Below are 23348 nucleotides of genomic sequence, written 5' to 3'. Positions count from 1 at the left end.
AGATGACATGAAGTCTCTTGTGGAGTATTTATAAGATACTTAGAGGGAGTTACCTTTACCAGTGAGGTGTGAATAAAAAAAAAAATTATAGATGGATGGATGTGTGTGTGTGTGTGTGTGTGTGTGTGTGTGTGTGTGTGTGTGTGTATAAAAATAAAGTACAATAATATCTCAGGACTTCAAGAAGGCAAAATTTAATGAATATAGTTTCTCCCTGCACTGATACAGATTGAAATCTCCTCCTAATTAACTCAATAGGTGGTATTAGATAGTTTCTCTAACTGAAAAAAAAAGTAGAGACCTTCACTAGTTCCATCCACTAAAGGCCCTTCCAGTTTGCCAGAGTCTCAGACTCAGACTTTGCTATATAACTTTGAGGATCAAGGTTAAATGTTAGACCACTAAGACCACAATGTAGCACTAAAAAATTAATCATAATAAGTTAAAATATGTTGATCCTCTGTCAGCTGTTGAATTATTGTTAAATATAATTTTTTTCTCTTTTTATGCCATCTTATAGGACATGAAAAATAGAGAAGACCTGAGACATCTTTGTGTTTGTAGTGTGGATCCTCCAAAGTGTACAGATATCGATGATGCTTTACATTGTCGAGAACTTGAAAATGGAAATCTAGAGGTATTCATTTTACAAGGTTCTTTTTGTTGAAATTGTTAGTTTATGGCTTATGTTCAGGTAGAACAATTCAGGTAGAATTCATATGTTAAATACTAGTGTAAAATGCTGTTTAAACAGCTAGAAAAACTAATGAATTTGTATTATTTGATCAAAATGTTAGGTGTAATGTCTCTGTTTATTTTTTTGAACTTCTTCCACCTTAGATGTCCATTAGGAAAGTTAATGAATTATGCAGAATTATGTCATTTTTTTTATTAATTCTTGTCTTTTTGAGGTTGGCGTTCACATTGCAGATGTTAGCCACTTTATTCGACCAGGAAATGCTTTGGATCAAGAGTCAGCTAAAAGAGGAACAACTGTCTATCTTTGTGAAAAAGTAAGTATTTTTCATTCAGCAAATATTTATCACATGCCTACTTTGTGAAAAAGTAGTGTGGGAAGACAAAGACAACTAAGAACAATACAAACTGAAATTTTGGAATTTTGATCAGTTTTCTTTTCTTTTTTTTTTTTTTTTAATAATAGCTTTAGTTTCAAAATACATACAAAGACAGTTTTCAACATTCATCCTTGCAAAATCTTGTGTTCCAAATTTTTCTCCCTCCCCTAAACAGCAAGTAATCCAATATATGTTAAATATGGGCATTTCTACCATATATATATTTCCACATTTATCATGCTGCACAAGAAAAATCAGATCAAAAAGGGAAAAAATATGAGAAAGAAAAAAAGCAAACCACCACGAAAAGGTGAAAATACTATTTTGTGATCCACATTCAGTCCCTATAGTCCTCTTTCTGGATGCAGATGGCTCTTTATCACAAGTCTGTTGGAATTGGCCTAAATCACTTCCTTGTTGAAAAGAGCCATGTCCATTAGAGTTGATTATCATATAATCATGTTGTTGCTGTGTACAATGTTCTCTTGGTTCCACTCACTTCACTTGGCATCAGTTCATGTAAGTCTCTCCGGATCTTCTGAAATCATCCTGCTGATCATTTCTTATAGAATAATAATTTTTCATAACACTCTGTAATGTTCTTGTTGGTTTCTGGAGGTCTCTGGACCAGCCTTCATTTCAGCAAAGCAATCATCATGAGAAAAGCCAGATGTTAAAGTCCCAAAGTCCTTATTGTCTCTTTCAAAGTCTTGTCTCCTTGCTTGGGGCTTCAGCTAGCTTTCTGGAGGTCCTTCATATGGGGCTTGGTCTCAGTGTGGGGAGCAAGAGGACAGGTACCATGGTGGTGTGAGATGAAGTAAATCTGTCTCTTGAGTCTGTTCTAGCTTAAATATTCTATTTTAAATTACATTATCATAGGTGTGAATCTTGTAGAACTATATTAAGTACTAAATACATGTACTGAACTAGAGAACTGTTAAGCACCATGCCAAATTAGACAACTATTGTCTCAATCAATTCCACTGACTTAGCACCTTATAAGAATCCTTGTTTTAAGTATAGAGTTCTGACCCATAACAACATTCATAACCATAACTTATTCAAGCCATTCTCCAACTGATGGGCATCAACTCAGTTTCCAGTTCTTTGCCACTACAAAAAGGGCTGCCATATATTTGCACATGTGGGTTCTTTTCCCTTTTTTATGGTATCTTTTGGGATACAGTAGTCTACAGACCCAGTAGACACATTGCTGAATCAAAGGGTATCTAGTTTGATAGCCCTTTGAGATTACCTTTTTTTTTTTAATGTAATGAAGATAAAGGGTTTTTGACTAAAATTATTTGAGAGATTTCTTATAGAGGAAAAATATACTTTGAATATAGTGAATATATAACTTAACAGTGGATACATACAGTTTGTTTTGTGAACTTGGACAGGCCTACTTGGATTCTCTAGATTATTTCATGAAAATAATGTACTCCTTGCAATTGAGTATCTCAAATGGCAAACAGAGATAGTTCATTTCATTTTTAATATTAATTGCTTGGTTAGCTTAGAGCAACCTGTGTTGTCATAGAAATATACAATATTTTTGGAGGAAATTGGCAAGCATTTATGAAACACTTGTTAAATTCAAGTCCTGTACTCGTCTCTGGGAATACAAGTACAAAGACTTCATTGCCTACTTCCAAGGACCTTTTGAATCAGGAGGTAACAAATCTATATGTAATTATATGCTATATTAATAGAATTTTAGTAATTACAATGAAAGGGCACTTATTTGGGCCTTCTTTTTTATAAGGTCACATCTGACTTGCTGAAAGGTTTATTGAACCAGGTTTACCAAAAGTGCCATTAGTTCAAAGGTTTAAAAAATGTAAAGTTTTATAAGGTCTGTCAGAACTAAATCCCAGAACTTTTGCTAATTTAATTTTCTTCCTACTATTCCATGCCGCTATAATTTCTCCTTGGTTTTCTAAAAATGAGGAAGTCTCATTAAGACTATTCAATGCTGCTATAATTTCTCCTTGGTGTTCTAAAAATGAGGAAGTCTCATTAGGATTTCATGTTTAAAAAGTGATTTTTCCTTTAATTCATAAAAGTTTTATTTATATTCCTGTTTAGTATTTAACAGGAAAATAATTAATTAAATTTCACATAATACTGTTAAGTAATTTTAAAGGTTTTATTTCTGTCTTTTACAGAGAATTGACATGGTTCCAGAATTGCTTAGCTCTAATTTATGTTCTTTAAGATCGAATGTGGACAGGTATAAGTGCATACTTTTTCATAAGATTTAATATTTACATTTAATGTTTGAGCACTATTTTAATTTTACTAATATTTTGTGACCTTTTTCCTAGGCTAGCATTTTCATGTATTTGGGAAATGAATCACAATGCTGAAATTTTAAAAACAAGATTTACCAAAAGTGCCATTAATTCAAAGGTAAAGTATAAAGTTTTTCTTTGCATTTAAAAAACAAAACCAAATCAAACCAGTGCTTTGGAAAAAATTGCTTTACAAAACTAAGTTGTCTTAAGTCAATAAACTACAGAAAATACATTACCAGTTTTCCCAGTATTTCTTTTAGAAAATACTCCAAACCTAGAGCTTTGAATTATCTACATAAATTTATCCCTGTGTTCTTTTTAGGGTGTACAAGGAATGACAAGTCATAATTTTTCACTTGGCTTTTTGAAAATTATATTGAAAGCTGTAAAATTGAGTGTTTTATAGAAGATTAGGATAAAGAAGTTGAAGTCCTTATAGATTGGAAATTTGAGACAAAGGAATTTTAGTTTTCCTTTGGTAATGTTCAGAAATACATTGAAAAATTTCTATGGAGTGCTGAATGAATTTTGATGTAGAAATAACATTATCTACATATGATTAGGGATTTTAAGACTGAAGTGGTCTGTTTTGCCCATTTTATAGCAAATTGTTAGCATAGCCTAAAATCTGGGTCTGGGAAACAGCCAACTATGAGATACAGCAGGAAAGTCAGGGAACTCACTTCATGCAAAATTTGAAATAAGCAGAATCTACCAATATTTTTAAGTGTTTCTCCTTTATAATTTATCCACTCCTAATTCTTAATTCATATGTCTAGCAGTCCTTCCCTTATCCTGTCCATTATCCTTTCACTTCTTTCTAAATCTAGGAGACTTTTATACCTTTGGTAATACTTTTAGTCTCTCCTCTTCCCCACTTTATTCTTCTGTATTTATGCTTTCTTTCATGACTCATTTGTATGAGATAATTGCTCTTTTTTTATCTCTCTTCACCCAGTTTTATTTTTTTAGAATTACCCCATTGTACATTAGCTCAGCCCAAGCCTTTCTTTTAAACTAACCAAATAATAATGATAAGAGTACTTAATACTCACATATAAGAAGTAAAGTTTAACCTTATTGAGTCCCCTATAATTGGTCTTTAATGTTTACCTTATGTTTCTTATTAGTCAAATTTTCCATTAAGTTCTGCTCTTTTTCTAACACTCAAGTCTTTCTATTCATTAAGCTTCCTTCCCCCTCCTCCCCCATTCAGGATTATACTTACCTTTTCTGGATAGGTTAAAGCAACCCCAGCTCTTTTGCTCTATGATAGTGTTCTAACCCTTTCTCACCGGCAGTTAGTGCTGTGAGTGCGGAGTTTATGCTCCGGGCCCAGAACATACATTTATTATTTAAAAATACAAAAAACTTTTAAAAAGTCAACCAAAAAAACAAAAAAAAGCCATGTCTCCCTCATTGGGAACTGTTTATTTTTTTTCCTCTTTTATAAAATTACCTGGTGAAACAGCTGAGACCAACCCACTACCTAAAGCCCTGCAGCAATTCCTAGAAGGAACAAAGAGACAGGCCTTCCCCATCACCAGGACCACAGCCACCTCACAAGCCATTCCCCAGGCAACTAGTACCGGTAGCTGGCGGCAGCTTGTACTCCTTCCATGGCCATCAACTCTGGTTGGCTTTTGTCCCTTTGCCCTTGCCCTCTCTCCCTTCCCCCCCAACACCCTGGCTCCAGACTCCGGTCCCCTATGTTCCCTTACCTCTTCCCATGGAAAGTACGCAGCTTGTGGCCCTTTGGGAGGCAGTGCCGAGGTGAAACTCAACGCTCCCTATGGCCTTGTTCTATATGGAGGATCTGCGCCCCGATGTGACTAAGGCAATGCTCTATGAGAAGTTCACCCTGGCTGGGCCCATCCTTTTCATCCGGGTCTGTAGGGACATGATTACCTGCTCTTTCTGGGCTACGCCTATGTCAACTTCAGCTGGCGAATGCTGAACAGACATTGGATACAATGAATTTTGATGTCATTAAGGTCAAGCCAGTGTGTATCATGTGGTCTCAATGTGACCCATCACTATGTAAAAGTGTTGTGGGCAATATATTCATCAAAAATTTGGATAAATCCACTGATGATAAAGCATTGTATGATACATTTTCTGCTTTTGGAAACATCCTTTCTTGTAAGGTAGTATGTGATGAAAATGTATTAGAGGGCTATGGATTTGTACACTTTGAGTGACAGGAAGCTGCTGAAAGAGCAATTGAAAAAAATGAATGGAATGCTTCTTAAAGATCGAAAAGTTTTTGTTGGTCAATTTAAGTCCTGTAAAGAAAGAGAGAAGCAGAACTTGGAGCTGGAGCAAAAGAATTCACCAATGTTTACATCAAAAATTTGGTGAGGACATGGATGATGAAAGACTTAAGGAGTTCTTTGGCAAGTTTGGACCTGCTTTAAGTGTAAAAGTAATGACTGGTCAAAGTGGAAAATCTGAAAGTTTTGGCTTTGTGAGCTTTGAAAGACAGGAAGATGCACAAAAGCTGTAGATGAGATGAATGGAAAAGAACTGAATGAAAAACAAATTTATTTTGGCCAAGCTCAGAAAAAAGTGGAAAGACAGGTATAACTCATGTGCAAATTAGAACAAATGAAGCAGGATAGGATCACCAGATACCAGGATGTTAACCTATATGTGAAAAATCTTGATGATGGTAGTATTGATGAGTATCTGAGAAAAGAATTCTCACCATTTGGTACAATCACTAGTGCAAAGATGATGATGGTTTGGGTTTGTATGTTTCTTTTTACTGGAGGAAGCGACCAAAGCAGTCACAGAAATGAGTGCCACTAAACCATTGCTTTAGCCCAGTGCAAAGAGGAGCAGCAGGTTTACTTCACAAACCAGTGTATGAAGAAAATAGTTAATGTCAGAGCTGTGCCCAACCCTGTAATCAACTTCTATCAGTCTCCTTCAGGTTACTTCATCGCAACTATTCCTCAGACTCAGAACCGTGCTGCATGCTATCCTGCTAGCCAAATTGTTCAACTCAACCAAGTCCTTGCTGGACTGTTCAGGGTGCCAGACCTCATCCATTCCAGAATATGCTCAGTGCTATCCACCCAGTAACTCCTAGGCCACCATTTAGTACAATGAGACCAGCTTCTTCACAGGTTCCATGTGTCATGTTAACACAGTGTGTTGTAAACCCATCAACTCAGACAATGGGTCCATGTCCTTCAGTTGCAGCTACTCCTGCTGTCTTCACAGTTCCACAATATAAGTATGCTGCAGGTGTTCGCAACACTCAACAGCATCTTAATACACAACCATAGGTTACCATGCAGCAGCCTGCTCATCATGTGCAGGGTCAGGACATTCTATCTCCTTCCATGTCTGCCCCTTCTCAAGAGCAAAAGCAGATATTGGGTGAATGGCTGTTTTCACTCATTCAGGCCATGCACCCTACCATGGATGGTAAAATCATTGGCATGTTGCTAGAAATTGACAACTCTGAGCTTCTTATGCTTGAATTTCCCGAGTCTCTCTGCTCTAAGGTTGATGAAGCCATACTGCAAGCTCACCAAACTAAAGAAGTTGCCCAGAAAGCAGTTAACAGTGCCACTGTATTCCAACTGTTTAAAAAAAAAGGTCAGGGACCACAAAATGGAACCTCTGCTTCACCGAAGAAAAATATCTAAACATTTAAAAACTTAAATATTGTGAAAAAAAACATTGCAAAATATAAATTTAAAAAGGAAAGAAAATATAGTGTTCCAAGACCTACTGTCCTTCAACATAGAAGCTGCTATGTTTTATGTGATCCCTATTATAGCTCTTGTAATATTTAATTATTATTGTTATTATTATTATTATTATTATTTTTTGCTTATTGCTTGTAATTTTTTCTCCTTAACCTGGGAGCTTTGAAAGTTAGTTGTGATAATCCTGTAAGTTTTTTTTTTTTTTTTTTTCTGCAGTCTCTTTCAGGGGGTGATTAATGAATTTTTTTGTATTTCTGCTTTACCTTCTTGTTCTAGAACTTCATTGCAGTTTTCCTTAATAATTTTTTATAATATTGTATCAACATTCTTTTTTTATTATAACTTTCATGTAGTTCAACAATTCTTACATTGTCTTTTCTTGATTTGTTCCCCAAATCATTTTTTTAATGAGATGTTTCACAGTCTCTTTTTTTTTATTCTTTTTATTTTGTTGTTTTATTATTTCTTGGTGACTTATAAAGTCATTAACATTCCTTTGCTGTATTCTAATTTTCAAGGAGTACTTTCTTAATTTTTGGATTATCTTTTTTCCCATTGGGATATTAAATTTTGTGTAGGTTACTATATTTTTCTAATTATTTACTGAATATCATGTTTGCTAGAATAGTCCTTATTTAGGCTAGTTTCTAAACTTTCATGATTTAGTTCACAATCATTCTTAGGTTTCAACGAAAAACTAAAATAACCATTTTGGGGGGAGGAGGGGTGGAGGATATGGAAATAAAATAATTTCTTTTTATTTCAATACAATATTGACTTTAGGTAGATATTAAGGGTCTGTTTGATAAATGTTGGTTATAGATCAGAAATAGCAGGATTAAAAAAGTAGCAATCTTTATTCTATATTTCCTTTTCATTATTGATTTTAAGTAATTTGACATTATGGATTTTAGATTACCTGAGTTTGGAAAGTACAACTCTAATTTTTCTTTTTCATAATTGTAATGTAATTCACAACTTCTTTTCTAGGCTTCCCTTACATATGCAGAAGCTCAAATGAGAATTGATTCAGCAACCATGAATGATGATATTACCACCAGTCTCCGTGGACTAAATAAACTAGCAAAAATTCTGAAGAGGCGGAGAATAGATGCAGGGTATATTCTTTATTTGTTGGCTACTTCTAACCTCAATATTATTATTAAGCTAGAAAACCATGTTTATCATGTATAATAGAAAAATATGTCATTTGTGTAGCAAATATTTCAAGTGTGCAATAAGCACTATAATTAACTTTATATACATATTAAATGCATAATATACATATATGTTGGATGTACATGTATATGTGTATATAATAAATATTATGAAGGAAATATGGTGTATTAGATAAAAAGCTGGTCTCTCATTGCTCTGAGCATTAAAAATTACAGAGAATGCACTGGTGATATGCATTAGTAAAAGTACCTTTCTTATCAGCAATTTCTTACACTAGTGAAATCATCGATTTAATTTCTCTATCTCTAGTCTTTATTAACTGCTATATAAGATGGTTTGTAAAAAGCAAAATTCTTTTTCAGTAGCCTCTATCCATTAACAAGAAACAAACTATACCCTCGGATCACCTAAAAACTTTTCTCCAACAATTCTAACTTTTTTCTGATTCAATAAATATTAAGAGAAAAAGACAAAAGTGAAGAATTATAAAAACACTCCAGCAAGAAGAAACTACTTAAACTACTTTTCTTTGGACAAGTTCTGCTATGTTTTCTTTTTGAAAATCACTTTTCTAGATTATATATATCTTTTCAAAATTATATATATCTTTTCACTAGTGCTTATTTCACTGATTGTTGTGCTTGATGCATTTAGGCTTCCCAGAGTAGTAGTTATTTCTCAGAATAGAAATTATTGTCTCTACTTGCTAGTTTACAGAGAGTCTAGTATGTTATTTAAGACCATCAGAAGATTCTGTTGTACACATTCTCCAGTTCTTAATCAGAATTATTTTCAGATTTCTGACTGTAACAGGTTCATTTGACCAATCATTTTTGGTTAATTTCCTTATAGGGCTTTGATACTTTCTTCTCCTGAAGTTCGATTTCATGTGGATAGTGAAACTCATGACCCAATAGATCTTCAGACAAAAGAACTTAGGTATGTTGTTTTTATATAAGATTTAGATTTTCAACTTGAACATTTAGAATTTACTAAAATACTAAAAATGAATACTAAAATAAAGCTAAAATAATCACTGCTAGTATTCTCTTTGCATATCTACACATACATAAATGTTTATATGTAAATATATGTATACTTATAACATATGGGGTGTATGTAAGATCTATTTTCCCTTGGCTGTTAAAAGATACGTTGGTGTATTTGTAACCTTATTAGTGTGACTATTCTAATTGTGCAGATCCTAAAGATACTTTCCCATTTTCAAGGTCTTATGTATATCTGTTAATAAACCCTCTCTAAAGATTATAGTGCAGTGAGCCTAGAAGTTTTTGTCTGGGCTTTTTAACACTGGAGTTAAACACAGAGTAATACTCAAATTGTTATCTCTTGATCAACTTGGCTCATTTCCTTTTCTCATCACTTCATGGACATTTTGTTTGCCTCTAACATATTTCATGGAGCATGTGTTAATGTCTCTTTAAATGTACCTTGAATCTCTCCATTGTGTTCCATAAAAATCATACTCATTATGAAATATGTTAGAGGCAAATATAGACTATAGAGGCACTATAATCTTTAGAGAGGGTTTATTAGCAGATATACATAAAGTAGCTTTCATTTCTTTTAAGACCTTTGTCAGTGGAATCTTTCTCTTGTCTATGCTGTTTTGGAACTATGGGTGTAGAATACTATGTTAATGTCTGATTTAGTTGTATTGGTTGGTTTTACTGAACTACTTTTTAATCTTAATTTTTCTTTGTTATAAAGATGGGTTTGCCTCAGAGGAGGGAAGAAAAAAGAAGTCAGAAATAAAAGTAATATTTTAAAAGTCATTCAAAGGTTTATTTGTTGTTTATTAAATATTTGTAAATCTATATCTATGGAATGTAAGCTCTGGCTAGTGCTTAAGATGGAAAGATTTTTCAAAATCCTAAATCTGAAGACCAACATATCTAAATATAGTAAATCAATTCATTAGAAATATTGGTCCCAAAGTGGCAAATTACTTGGCTATATGGTAATCCATAAAAGTAAGTAGCATAAAAATGAGAATGTTCTGGTGCAGTTAGGTGGTACAATGGATAGAGCACCAGTTCTGAAGTCAGGAGGTTCTGAATTCAAATCTGGTCTCAGACACTTCACACTTCCTAACTGTGTGACCCTGGGCAAGCCACTTAACCCCGATTGCCTCAGCAAAAAAAAAAAAAAAAAAAAGAATGTTCTAATTCATTTTTTAGATTCTAAATTTCTAATTCAATTTCTAGAATTCATTACTATATTTATACTAACTTTTATTAGATTATTTTCATTTTAAGATGTTACCATTTCCCATGTTTTCAATTTTTGCCTTCTTATAGAGCTCAAAAGTACTACCTGGTCCAACCCCTTTATTTTATAGATGAGGTAGCTGAGGCCCAGAGAGATTTAATGAGTTTCTCATAGTCAAGGAGCTGGTGTCCAAGACAGGACTTGAACTCAGCTCCAATTCACTTGCATGTCATGGCATCACTTCCCTGTTATCATAGTCATCTATGAGAGCAAAGGATAGACAACAGCATCATCTCTTTGTAGATGACCTTCAAATATAAATTTCAGAACACTAATCTCTTTTCTGAACTCCAGAGTTCTGTTAACAAGAACTTTGAGAATATTTCTACCTGGGTGTTGTACTCACCAGCAGCTTAGTATACATGCCCAGAAATGGAAATTGTTCCATTATGTGATTAAAAAAAAAATAGTAGTTAAATTACTTGAATAGTATACTTTGAGATTCTCAGCACATTGATTAGATTCTCCATTGGGGATATGTGGGAAAATATGTCCTTTTTTAAACACCCTCGCTAGCATATTTTACCTCCCTTTTTTAGTCAATTTCCTAGGTTAGGGCAGAAATCAAGGGAAATTTTTAATTATGAAAAACTATTAGGTATATGGGGGAGACATAATGTCAGGAAAAGAAAAGAAATAAGATTTTGTTCAGGTATCAAAGATCATAGACTTTGATCTGGAAAGGACCAATCTTTTCCTTTTGCATATGAGTAAACTGAGGCCTAAAGCAGAAGGACAGGATCCTGAGAAGAGAGGTGGTATTATCTCAACTGTCAAAATCTTAGATGAGATCAAAAACATTGGAGAAAGATGTGAGGATGAAAAAGCTGAGGACTTGAATTTTTAAAATATGTGTAAACAGATGTACATTTAATTAATGCTATATAGTAGGGTCATGAATTTAGATCTCAAAAAGACATTGGAGATATGTCCAAGAACCTACTTTGACAGATGTGGAACTTAAGGTCACACAAGTAGGAAATGGCAGATCTCACATTCAAATCTGATCCCTCAATAGAAATCTAATACTTAGTACTAGATCTTCTGAATCCTCCATTATTGATGTGGTTTGTTAAATATTCCATTATAGTGTTTTAAAATTTTGAGTTCTCTTTTTCTAACATTCTTTTTCATTTGACAGAGAAACAAATTCCATGGTAGAAGAGTTTATGTTACTTGCCAATGTCTCGGTTGCAAAGAAAATCCATGAAGAATTTTCTGAACATGCCCTGCTTAGAAAACATCCTGCTCCTCCTCCATCAAATTATGAAGTCCTTGTGAAGGCGGCTAAATCCAAAGTAAATTCTTCCAGCATTTGAATTTTTTAATATGGCTCTCATCAAATTCACTTTTATAGGATTTTATGTGTTTTAACATACTGTTAAATATACCAAAAATTCGGATGCTTCTGACTTAAAATAATCTAATTCTTGAATCTGTACCCAGTTTGCTTGCCTTGTAGTTTCAGATTTTTTTTTGTTTGTTATTGGTATCATTGTCTGTTTTTTTATGTCATTTCCCAAATTTTGTATACAGGCTCCTTCAAGATGCTAAGGCCAAAATACCAAGGATGTCATAAAATTCCAAAGTGTTAAAAAACAAACAAATATAAACCACTCTTCTCTTTTTTTCCCATTTTCTATCCCAGGAAGTGGTTTAAATCAAGCATTTATGAGAAATTCATTAGCCAGGTAGTTAGCTATATTAAGCATTGAGAGATTAACTTTAAATGGAACATACTCCTTGAGTGATAATTTGCAAGTGTTGTGGAACTTCCTTCAGTTAAGGAAGACACAAACTTGGTTCTTTTTTTGCAAATTCTAAGAGTCTCCTTGTATTTTGGATCTTTAAACTTGAGTAGTAACAGTGCTTCTTAACAGTATTGTCCAAAATTTCAAACTTCAACTTAGAAAATGCAAATATACTTTTATTAGACATGCAGAATAAAACTCTGTTGTTCACTTTGGGAAAATTTCAGCTCAGAAATAAATGTAGAAAAGTCATTTAATCTCTTGGGTCTACTTTCTTCATCAGTAAAGTGAAAAGTTTGAGTAGAATCAATCTCTGATAAAAATCCAGTATTCCTAAAAAAAAAAAAAAAAAGCAACAGCTTGGTTTTTTAAGAACTTATTGGCCTTCTAGAAACAGGAAATAATAATTGACAATAGACTTGTTTTAAAATCGGCAGAGCATTTAACATTTGTACTTACTCAGGTTCACAAAGCACTTAAATCTCTCCTGACTATCTAGTTTCAGTTTTCTGCCACTATAAGGCTTTGTTCTTATTTTCTGCCTTGCAAAAGGAAGAGGAAGACAAGATAAAGGGGGAAAATTTTCCTTAGTACTAGTACTTTTTTTTATTAGTACTACTATTAATTCCTATATTCATATCTCAGAGTTTAGGCTAGTATGATGGTTCAACTACATTACTAGTTAAAGATATCCATCCCTTAGTCTTAGAACTTAATCATTATTTATAATAATGTTTTTATAGGAAAATATGTTCAAAGTTTAAAACAATTTTTTAAAACATTGCTTAAAATATTTTCTGTTCTGAAATTGGAGTGGGCTTTTGTGAAATCATTAATGGTTGTAGTATATATTTGAAATGCTAATTTAAAAATAAAAATGGAACAATGATATCTTCCCCCCCCTTTTTTTTTTCTTTTACAGAATTTGGATTTTAAGACTGATTCAGCAAAGGCTTTGGCTGACTCTTTAGACCAAGTGGAGTCTCCTAATTTCCCATATCTAAACACACTCTTCAGAATATTAGCCACTCGCTGTATGATGCAAGCAGTTTATTTCTGTTCTGGAATGGATAATGATTTTCATCATTATGGCTTAGCATCACCAATATACACACATTTTACTTCACCCATCAGAAGGTACTTTTGAAATCATAAAATTTAAAAGAGGAGAAAATAGAAGTGATGCATCAAGTTTTGATAGAATATTTTTTTAACCTGTACAACAAAACTTGCATGTACTTTTAGTTGTTTTTGCAAGTATTTCTGCTTACTAGGTCAAAAGTATTTTTAAAAAACTGCTTCAAATTTAGAGTGTGATTATGTGCAATTTTACAAAATGAATGGAAGGCAATATTTGTGAAAATATTTTTTTTCCTATTTCTAAAGATATGCAGATATAATCGTACATCGGCTTTTGGCAGTAGCTATAGGAGCAGACTCTACTTACCCAGATCTGACAAATAAACACAAGCTAGCAGATTTGTGCAAAAATCTCAATTTCCGACACAAAATGGCACAGTATGCACAACGGGCATCTGTCGCATTTCATACACAGGTTGGTTTCATTTTATATATGATAATATATAAATAATGATTGAAAGAGAAATTTTATTTCTCTACGTTAAGACTATGCAGTCATTCATTCAGGGGCCTTAAAATGTTATCAAAAAGAAACAAAAAAAGTTTATGAGGATGCTACCTAATTAAAATAAGGATTACTATAATTATGATTTTCTACAAATTCCCACTTTCACCATTCGAAAGATCAGTAAGTATTTGAAAATGAATTAGCTAGCCTCTGATGATAATCTTTCCCTTCCCCTATTCATTATATTCTGGAAATAAGATATCTGGATGACTACTTGTAGTCAGGAAGACAAGTTCAAAACTTCACTCAGAGTCTAAACAAGTCAGTACTCTGTGCCCTATTTTCCCTGTCTTTAAAATGAAAGTATTATGCTCTTATGACTTCTAAGGTCCTTTCTGGCTTTTTATTTGTGAGCCTATAACCTTCCATTGCTTAAATAGTAAGAAATAGTTTTAAAAAAATCACAAATGTATAGTTGCTACTTGTTACTAAAATAGTAACATCACATGCAAAAATCTAACCAGTAATTTCAAATAGCTTGTTTAAAAATTTTTTTCATAATAACTGAAATAAGTTTTCTTATTTCTTATAGCTGTTCTTCAAAAATAAAGGAATAGTGAACGAAGAAGCCTATATTTTGTTTGTAAGAAAAAATGCTATTGTAGTGTTAATTCCAAAATATGGTTTAGAAGGAACTGTATTTTTTGAGGAAAAAGACAAATCAAAACCAAGACTTGCTTATGATGAGGAGGTATTGTATTATATATATGTGTATATATATGTATATATATATATTTTTTTTCCTTTTGGCATACTTTGTCTCTGCATTGCACCTTACAGAAAAATAATGATTCATCCAATGGATTTGAGGACTGAAATAGCTCAGCTTCTTTGTCATTGTGCAAATACTGATTAAGAACTTCTTTCCTTTTTGACAATATGTTAGTTACTGTGGTGTACCATATTCCACTTAGGTTAACTGAATTACCCACTTTTACTCTTATAACTCTGTCTTCTGCTAGGTTCCAGATCTGTTATTTAATTGGTATAGGCCAGTTTTTGGTGAAGTAGTTTCCTGCAGGTCATCATGTGCTCCAAAGGTTACAGTTTGAGAGAGTTGGTCACAGTTTTTAGTTTATTTCTTCCTCATCTCACTATAAGCAAATGTCAGAGCTTTAATTCAGGACTTCTTGAATCCGAAGGCAGGCCTTCTATTACTTGGCCATCCTGTGTATTACCTACATACAAAGAAATTTCAAGGAAAAATGTTTAGTTTTACATGAAGTCAGTAATTCCATGGCAAGAAGAGAACCGATATTTTTTGCATCCCTTGGGTAGCCTCTCTTTCTTTGATCCTGCCTTCAGTGTCTCATGTATTTTCTCTCATCTCTCCTGTTTTTCTAGGTCCCTCAAAGGCTATCAGAGTAAACCACTCCCCCCTTTATTTCTAATATTATGGGAAATTAGCTGATTTTGCTATACTTTCCTGTTTTTCTGGGTCTAAGTTGCTTAATTAAACCTCAAATTTAAGGGCAGGGATCAGCTAAATGGTGAACTGGGTAGAACATAAGCCCAGAAATCAGGATAACCTGAATTCAAATCCAGCCTCAGACACTCAACACTGTGTCACTCTGGACAAGTCACTTAACCAAGTTACCTAAGAAAACAAAACAAAATTAAAAAACTCACAAAATTAAAGGGCAGGAAATAGTAATCAATGTAACATTTCAATCACATTAATTCCTTTTGAGGATTTAAATGAATTTCAGTTAATTTTATTAACTGCCAATTTAACTTCTTTCATAAATAGTCTTGAGAAAATCAATGAGAAATATTCAAAAGCTTTTGAATCTTGAGCTCCTTAGGCAGCTCATAGTAATAATCTTCATTAAAATATGGGCATAGTAAGGAGAAAACATGATAGAAAGAGAAGAAATTGTGTAAGTAAAATAATATGTTTTTATATTTTGGTTATACCAGATCATCCATTGTAAGAGTTGACCAGATCACCTCATTGATTATAATTATGAAATATTTTAATTGAACAGAAGATATAAGCAATAAGAATGAGCCTTCAGATGTCTGAAAGCAATGAAAAATAATGTTTAAAATGTATTTTTTAAAAATTTAGGTGCCCTCACTAAAGGTAGAAGACACAGAATTTCATATTTTTGATAAAGTTAAAGTGAAAATCACCTTAGACTCATCCAATCTTCAGCATCAGAAAATTCGTATGTCTCTGATAGAACCACAGGTAAGATTAGATTTAAAAATAAGTACTCTTGTTGTGGTAGAATAACATATGTATACTATTTTTATGGAAATATGTGTATTACTTTTATGGAAGGTCTAAGAAGAAAAACTTATTTGTGGTCAGAAGTTCTTTTAAGGCCTTCCCCTCTTTTAATTTTAATATTTAGGAGTTTCAAAATGAAAATGTTTTCAACTGTCATTGTCATATCCTAATCAACAATGATTTTAAAATTCAGTATGTTTCACACCAACTAAATTGATGGGCATCCACTCAGTTTCCAGTTTCTAGCCACTACAAAAGAGGACTGCCACAAACATTTTTGCACATATAGATCCCTTTCCCTTCTTTAAGATTTCTTTGGGATATAAACCCAGTAGTAACACTGCTGGATCAAAAGGTATGCACAATTTGATAACTTTGAGCATGGTTCCAAATTGCTCTCCAGAATGGCTGGATGTATTCACAGTTCCACCGACAATGTATCAGTGTTATTTGAAGTATTTTGTAGGGAAATGGGTGGGGAAGAGGAAAGGGTAAAGAGTTTGATCTCAGGTAAGAGCTGAAAATCAAGAAATCTGGCTTTTCACTTTGTTATTTTCTAAAGAATGATTAACATATTATACACTGGGAGGTGTGAGGGGAGAAGAAAAACTGTAGCAGGAAGTTAAGGATAGGGGAAGTTAAAAGAATTAAAGTTCATTTAAGTATTGTCTCCTATCTTCCCTTACCCATCTTCTTAGACCACTCTTTTTTAGAAATTTAGAATCAACACTAGCAGAAATCAAGAAATAATTCTTTAATTTCAGTGAGCAAAACTTATCATTGTAATTTGTTGTTGGCAATTAATATTTTTTTAGAGATTATAACAGCCAGTTTCTTATGTTTTTTTTTTAATTTTTTTTCTTCCACTGCATTGTTAGATACCAGGAATAAGCATTCCTATTGATTCTCCGAACTCAAACACTGATGAACCAGAAAAAAAGAGGAGCAAGCTAGAAAATTAGCTGTATCTAACAGAAAAGGGACTGTTACAAAATTGATTTCCTTTTGTAACATTGGGGAAGAACACTGTCAAGTTTCATGGTTAAAAGTATCTGGTACAAATTTAATTTGTTTCTTTTAAAGTGCATTTTAATCATTTTTAAAATTTGCATTTTTATTAAACAATTGCCTTCAAGTCTTTCTCATCATCTTTTCATTTTCTAGATATAACACAACTATTATTTATGCAGAAAAATTAAATTGAATGCCCATCACTTACATATTGAAAAGACAGCAACTTCAGGGACCTGATAAAGATCATTTAAATGAATTTACTTCAGAAGTGCCAATTACTTTAGTAGCTTATTTTGGAGTATTCATCTCTTTATTGAAAAGCTGATTCATTTGTCATAAATAATTTCTGGTTTCTTAAATGAGGAACTTGAAGAGGACCTTCCTGGATGTAGAGGATATAAAAGCTAGAATATCCTCTAAATGCCCAAAGTATCAAAATGCTTAAGAATAATGATAATTTATTCTTCCCCAACCTTGAAATGTCCTTTGTTTGCTCTTTGGCATTCTAGAAAGAATTCATGTTTATATTCCTTCTCCAAAAATTACCAGTTCATATTCTACTTCATCTGTTATAGGAACTGATCTGATTATACTGATCTGTCCTAAGGCAGGAAAGGCAGATTGCCTTCTCTTTAACCTTCCAGAAAGAATTGCTTGTTTGACCATTGTTTGTTTGTTTACTTTGGTAGGATTTCGGGTAATATGGAAAGTCCCTTCTGTTTAGGTGTCTTTTTAAAAATTAAATTCTTTGAATGGGTGGAGATCATTTCCTACAGCATACTTCTTATTCTAAATTACTTCCAAGTAAAATCTGCTTTAAGGAAAAGGAAGATGAATGATACTATTGCATAGCAATTATAAATGATTTTAAGACATTTCTGCATAATTCCAAGCTCTTTGGGGTCTCAGTTTTCATATTTGAGAGTTACAGAAGCTTTGAAAGATCTTTTATAGCACTGTTTCTTATAGGGAGATTCATCATTATTCATCAGTACTGGAGAGTAGGAAACTATTTTTTGCCTTTTATAAATACCTCATAACTTGGGGTGGGGTGGCTTACAGCAGTGCATGGAGCACTGCTCTTGAAGTCAGAAGGCCTCGACTCTTAACACTTCGTAGTTAGGCCAGCCACTTAATTCCAATTGCTTTAAAAAAAAAAAAAAAGAAAGAAACAAAAAGACCCCATAATTTAATCTCGGAGACAGAATTTACTGACTCCTTGACATGGGATGCCAACAAAAAGTACCTTCTAATGCACAGTTGTAGCTAGTGTCAGGTTTGGAACTAGAACAAAATTAAGGTTTTTCTTCAATTAACAGTAATTTTTCCCTTTCTGCTATAAGAATTATATTTCATAATTGATTAACTATTAAATACCCATTCTTTAGTTTATTGCAGGAAACAGAGTAGATAACTCCTCAGTGTCCCTGAATGATAGTAAATATAGCTCAGGATGAGGGGAGGGAAAAGAAGTTTCTGGTCCCTTTCTTCCACAGTCCAAATCAGGTGTCATTAAATATAGGAATTAGTTTTATTGGAAAGCACTAATTTCTGTTCAGTTTGGATGATTATACTATTTGAGATCAAATCATAATTTTCTCCTTTGAGAATACTTCAATTTCTTTATTGAATATAAATTTAGTACATTTTGGTGATAAAAGGATGTGCTAATTTATCTGCCTTTGGTTTTTATGCTTTTCTGTAATGGTCATGGTATGTAAAGGTTCCATGTACAGCTGAGAATGTGTATAATTTTTTCTGTTTCCCTTCAGTAACTTCCAGAAGTTTCTATTATGTACGTAACCAGTTCTATTCTGGTCCTTAATTGGTTATTTTTTGGTCACATTTGTCTAAGTCTTAAGATGATAACTTGAGAGCTCCAACTGTTATAATTTTTTTTATCTGTTTCATTCTAGAAGTTAACTTTTCCTCTAATAAAATTAGATGCTACGCCATTTGGTGAAAATACTAGTATTAAGTATCGTTACTGTTTATCATAATGTATTTTCTGTTTCTCTCTTTTAATCAAATATTTTATTATTTATGCACAATTATAAATAATTGGTGCCCCTGCTTGTTGAGTTCACTTTTAAGATACTAGATTTGCTCTAAATCTCTTTATCTGAGTCTTTTGGGTAATCTGCTTTCTATTTCAGTCTATTATCCTATTTTATAGGTGATTTCACCCCATTCCCAGTTATGATTTTTAATCATTTTTTCCATCCTTTTATACTTTCAATCTTTGCTACTTTTTAATGAGCATGTTGAATGTCCTCAATATTGCTGATCTAAATTTTATATAATTTGTTTCTATTCACTATAGTTTCATTCCTCTTAGTTCCCAGTCACAGATTTTTTTTTTCTTTCTCCCAATTCTACTTAAATGTTTTAGCTTCCAAAGTTTAATTCCTGCACCAAATGTTTTTGGTATGTATTCAACCCTTATTTGTCCACTTCAGATCAAAGTTCAATTATATAGCTTACAATTTCATCCATTTCATATTTGTAGTCTTGTATTTGAAATGATTCCAGTCTAGCTTCTTTTTCTTTTTCCTTGTGTGTTCTGCACTCCTTTCATTTTAAGACCAAAATATAACAAAACTTCCCTGTTTTATTCCCTCAGTGACTCTTGAAGATATTAATCTTCTGAGGCTATTTCCTTCCCTTCTGTTAGAAATACTACTTCATAATGTAGTTCTTTCCAGTTCAATATATATTCAGCTCTGGCCTTTTAGTAACGAATATTTATTTTTCATTAAATGTCCACTTTCTCATCCATGTGATTATTTTCCGTTTTACTAAATGGTTCTTCTAGCCTTTATAGCTTTTGCTCTCTTTTAGTACTCCAAACATTTTTTTTTAGATATGCTAATTTGCCAACCGTGGCTCCTTGGTACTTGAACTCTTTGTCCCCCATTCTTTATTTATTTTAATCTGGAAGTTCTAGGTTTTAGTTTTGACATTCCTACTAGTTTTCATTTGGGGAATTTCTTTTAGTTGGTGCCCAGTGGATTCTGTTTTCACTTTGCTCTCTGGTACTAAGAAGTTTAAGCAATTTTCTTTTGTATTAATTATCAAACATTTGTTTATTCTCTTCCCTCCAATAAACCCTTAGAATAAATATGCAAAATCAGACAAAACAATATGTGCTTCTCCATGGACTTTTTGGGTAATTTCTCAACTTTTAGTATTTTACACACAGTAATATTTAATGTGGTTTCCTGAAAGTAATCCATTCCATTCTTCTGCTGAATTCTGGGCTTTGTTGTTAGTTAGTGGTATTCATATATTGGACAGATATTGCTAATTAATTTTACTGCATTAAAATTACCATATGTACTCCTCATCCACGCATCTTTTCTCATATGATTGACTCTTTGTGGATTTTTTTTTACAATCTGCATGATGTCATAGACAAATACTAGTATCTGGAAGACCTCACCATTTACAACTTTTATATTTTTCAAGAGTTCTTGTATTATTTTCTCATGTGTACAGGACACACCTTTGTTCAATAAAGTATTAAGTGCCTATTACATGCCAGAAATTGCACTAAGTATCTGGGATACAAGTACACAGAATAAAATCATCTCTACTCAAAAGGAGCTTACATTCTAATGGGGAGAAAAGTATATATAAAATTATATTTAATATAGATATGTTAATACTCTTTAAGGGCAGTTTTGTGAAAGCTTCTATGTAATCTTTTCTATACCCCTCATTAAGGAATGCCCTCAATTTGTATGTAGATACTTTGCAAAAATTTTGTATAAGTAGGAAAGTTTGTGTATGATAGGTATTTTTCTGATTGCTTTTTTTGGTAATAATAAAGTCAAAGATTTTTATATTACCTTCGATATCTTCCTTTCCTTTCACATATTTGGAAAACCAATCATTGAATAAATACCCCCAAAACTGTGTATACTTGATGTAATTTAGCTACTTTTCTGACTTTTTTTTAAAATATTATTTCTACTTCCTTTTGTAGCATTCCTGTAATTGTGATGTTTGAGACTCCCACATGGGTCTCTTTGCAAATTATGTTTAACCATCCCTGAACAGCCTTTCCAGCATATCTCTGAAAGTTTTGTACTTCAGTGCTATAGCATTTGAAAGTTGGGTCACTTCCACTAAACAAATGGAGTTTGTGGAAAAAAATGCATTAAGTTTTTGTATATGAGGGAACTGACCTTTAGCTAAACTCTTAATGTCCCCTTTAGCTCTAACAAATTATTTTACTATTTGATATGTCATAGTAATTACCAACATAATTATTATATTTCTATTCACTTTAGTACTAGCATTTACCTGTGCTATGGGCTGAACTGGGACTATAAAGAGAAATGGAAAAAAAAAATTTCTCTTCAGAGATCTTCTATTTTGGGAAATGACACACAGCATATAAATACAAAATTTGGAGTGAATTTTATTTTCAGTAGGGGAGGGGAAAGCACCAATAACTGAGGGACTGAGAAGGGCCTTATGTAAATAAGATACATTAACTCAGTGAGTCTCTTTAAGTTTTAAGAGATATAGGTGAGGAAGTAGGTATTTCAGGCAAGAAAGAGCCTGGGAAATAGCAAAAGAAATGTCATATGTAGGGAACAGCAAGAAGCCCAGTTTGGCTATTACATGGAATTTATAAAGGGATTTATAGTTTGTATTCAATAATCTTAAGGAGCAGGGGCTGGTATCCAGCTACTGAAGCTTTTTTGAGTGGAGAAAATATGGGACCTAGACCTAGGTCCTACTGCTTTTTTAAGTTCCATGTGCTAGGAATGATTTTTACATGAAATTCTATTGTATTTTAAAATGTAAAAAGCAGTCATTTCTTGTGCTCACACAAGAACAGGAAGTCTGCCAAACTTGGCCCTCAGACTATAATTGGCAAATCTTTGCTTTAGTATATCAGTTTAGCCTACTGTGTGATAGATTGGGGAGGAAGGGACAGAGAAGAATTTGAATTTAGGGAAACGAATCAGGAAGTATTGCTGTAATATAGAAAAGAGGTGTTAAGTTCCTGATCTTGGGTAGTGAACATTTTAAATGGAAAGAATAGAAATGGATATGATAGATATTGGCAATTCATCTGATCTGGGATGTAAGGCAACTTGAGAAGTTTGTTTCCAAGGATATGAACTAGAGTCACTAGGAGAATGCCAATGTCCTCAATAGAAAAAGAGATTTAGAAAGTAGAGGAAAAGATAATGGATTCTATTTTAAAAACATTAAATTTAAAACTTAAGTGGGACATTCAAAGGAATCCAGGATGCATTTAATGATGGAGCACTGAAATTCAGGAGAATTATGAGAACTAGGTATATAAATTTGGTTAACATAGACATGATTAGGAATTAAAAGTAGGTATATTACTAATAATAAGCCCATGAAAAACCTTGAGACATTACCAAATGATACAAGGTGACCCAGCCATCAGTTTCACAAAAACTCATGAAGGTCAGGAAATGCAGATACAATCATCAGTAGTCTTTGAGAAGTGGGTATACAAAGCAAGACTCTAATCAAGGGTCTTCAAACTACAGCCTGAGGGCCAGATGCGGCAGCTGAGAACGATTATCCCCCTCATTCAGGACTATGAAGTTTCTTTATTTAAAGGTCCACAAAACAAAGTCTGAGGGACAGTGAACTGGCCCCCTATTTAGTTTAGCCAAATTCAGGAAAAAACATGTAGGAAGAAATCTTGATTAAAAGGTGGAGTCAAGTGGTTCTTATTTTTTTAGGATGAGCAGTAGCCAGGCCAATTCAGAAGTTGAAGAAAAATGACACCCAGCTTAGTGAAGACCTTTAGAGCAAAGGAAGAGAATAAAGAATGATAAGAGGTCTAGAATGAGGAAGTACCTGCTCTAGAATGGCCTCAGTTTTAAAGTATGAACTTGATAGACTGCTGAGATGGACTGATGGTAGTGCTTAAGAGAAGAAGGTTCAGAACAGATGCTGTGAAGAATGTGATAACTAATCAAATGAATCTGTAGACCACCTAGTTTTATAACTTCCTCTGTCAGAACTTAATGTGGAAGGAAGTATTACACTTAAAGCATCATGATTTAAAGTATGGATCAAAGTGGCAGAGCATAAGCAATGAAGACAATGGTTTAGAATTGATAGTAAGACA

At 33.1% G+C, this 23348-nt stretch overlaps 1 protein-coding gene, 1 long non-coding RNA gene and 1 pseudogene across 3 annotated transcripts in view; 2 read left to right on the top strand and 1 right to left on the bottom strand.

Annotated features, from left to right (window-relative positions):
• The window catches only part of DIS3 (DIS3 homolog, exosome endoribonuclease and 3'-5' exoribonuclease), a 39038-nt gene extending 17973 nt beyond the window's left edge, over positions 1-21065 (top strand). Inside the window, exons 10-21 of one of the 2 annotated variants that reach the window (XM_051983910.1) lie at positions 521-637; positions 912-1013; positions 3245-3309; positions 3404-3488; positions 8086-8213; positions 9127-9213; positions 11708-11864; positions 13240-13454; positions 13704-13872; positions 14498-14656; positions 16037-16159; positions 17080-21065. In XM_051983910.1, coding sequence (XP_051839870.1) covers positions 521-637; positions 912-1013; positions 3245-3309; positions 3404-3488; positions 8086-8213; positions 9127-9213; positions 11708-11864; positions 13240-13454; positions 13704-13872; positions 14498-14656; positions 16037-16159; positions 17080-17163 — 1491 coding nt within the window. In that variant the 3' untranslated portion in view covers positions 17164-21065. The remainder of the gene's footprint in view (positions 1-520; positions 638-911; positions 1014-3244; positions 3310-3403; positions 3489-8085; positions 8214-9126; positions 9214-11707; positions 11865-13239; positions 13455-13703; positions 13873-14497; positions 14657-16036; positions 16160-17079) is intronic. The other variant, XM_051983911.1, reaches the window with a different exon arrangement.
• On the top strand, positions 5160-7151 carry LOC127553306 (polyadenylate-binding protein 1-like; annotated as a pseudogene).
• On the bottom strand, positions 12473-16030 carry LOC127553308 (uncharacterized). The gene is made up of 2 exons (XR_007951718.1): positions 14898-16030; positions 12473-12650 (listed from the first exon to the last, which is right to left on the bottom strand). It is a non-coding gene; the product is annotated as an uncharacterized LOC127553308 (long non-coding RNA).
• Positions 21066-23348: the final 2283 nt, after the last annotated feature.

Source organism: Antechinus flavipes, chromosome 3 (genome assembly GCF_016432865.1).
Source record: "Antechinus flavipes isolate AdamAnt ecotype Samford, QLD, Australia chromosome 3, AdamAnt_v2, whole genome shotgun sequence".
Lineage (NCBI taxonomy): Eukaryota > Metazoa > Chordata > Mammalia > Dasyuromorphia > Dasyuridae > Antechinus > Antechinus flavipes.
Note: the sequence above shows the minus strand (reverse complement) of the source record. Positions and strands in the feature narration are given on the sequence as shown.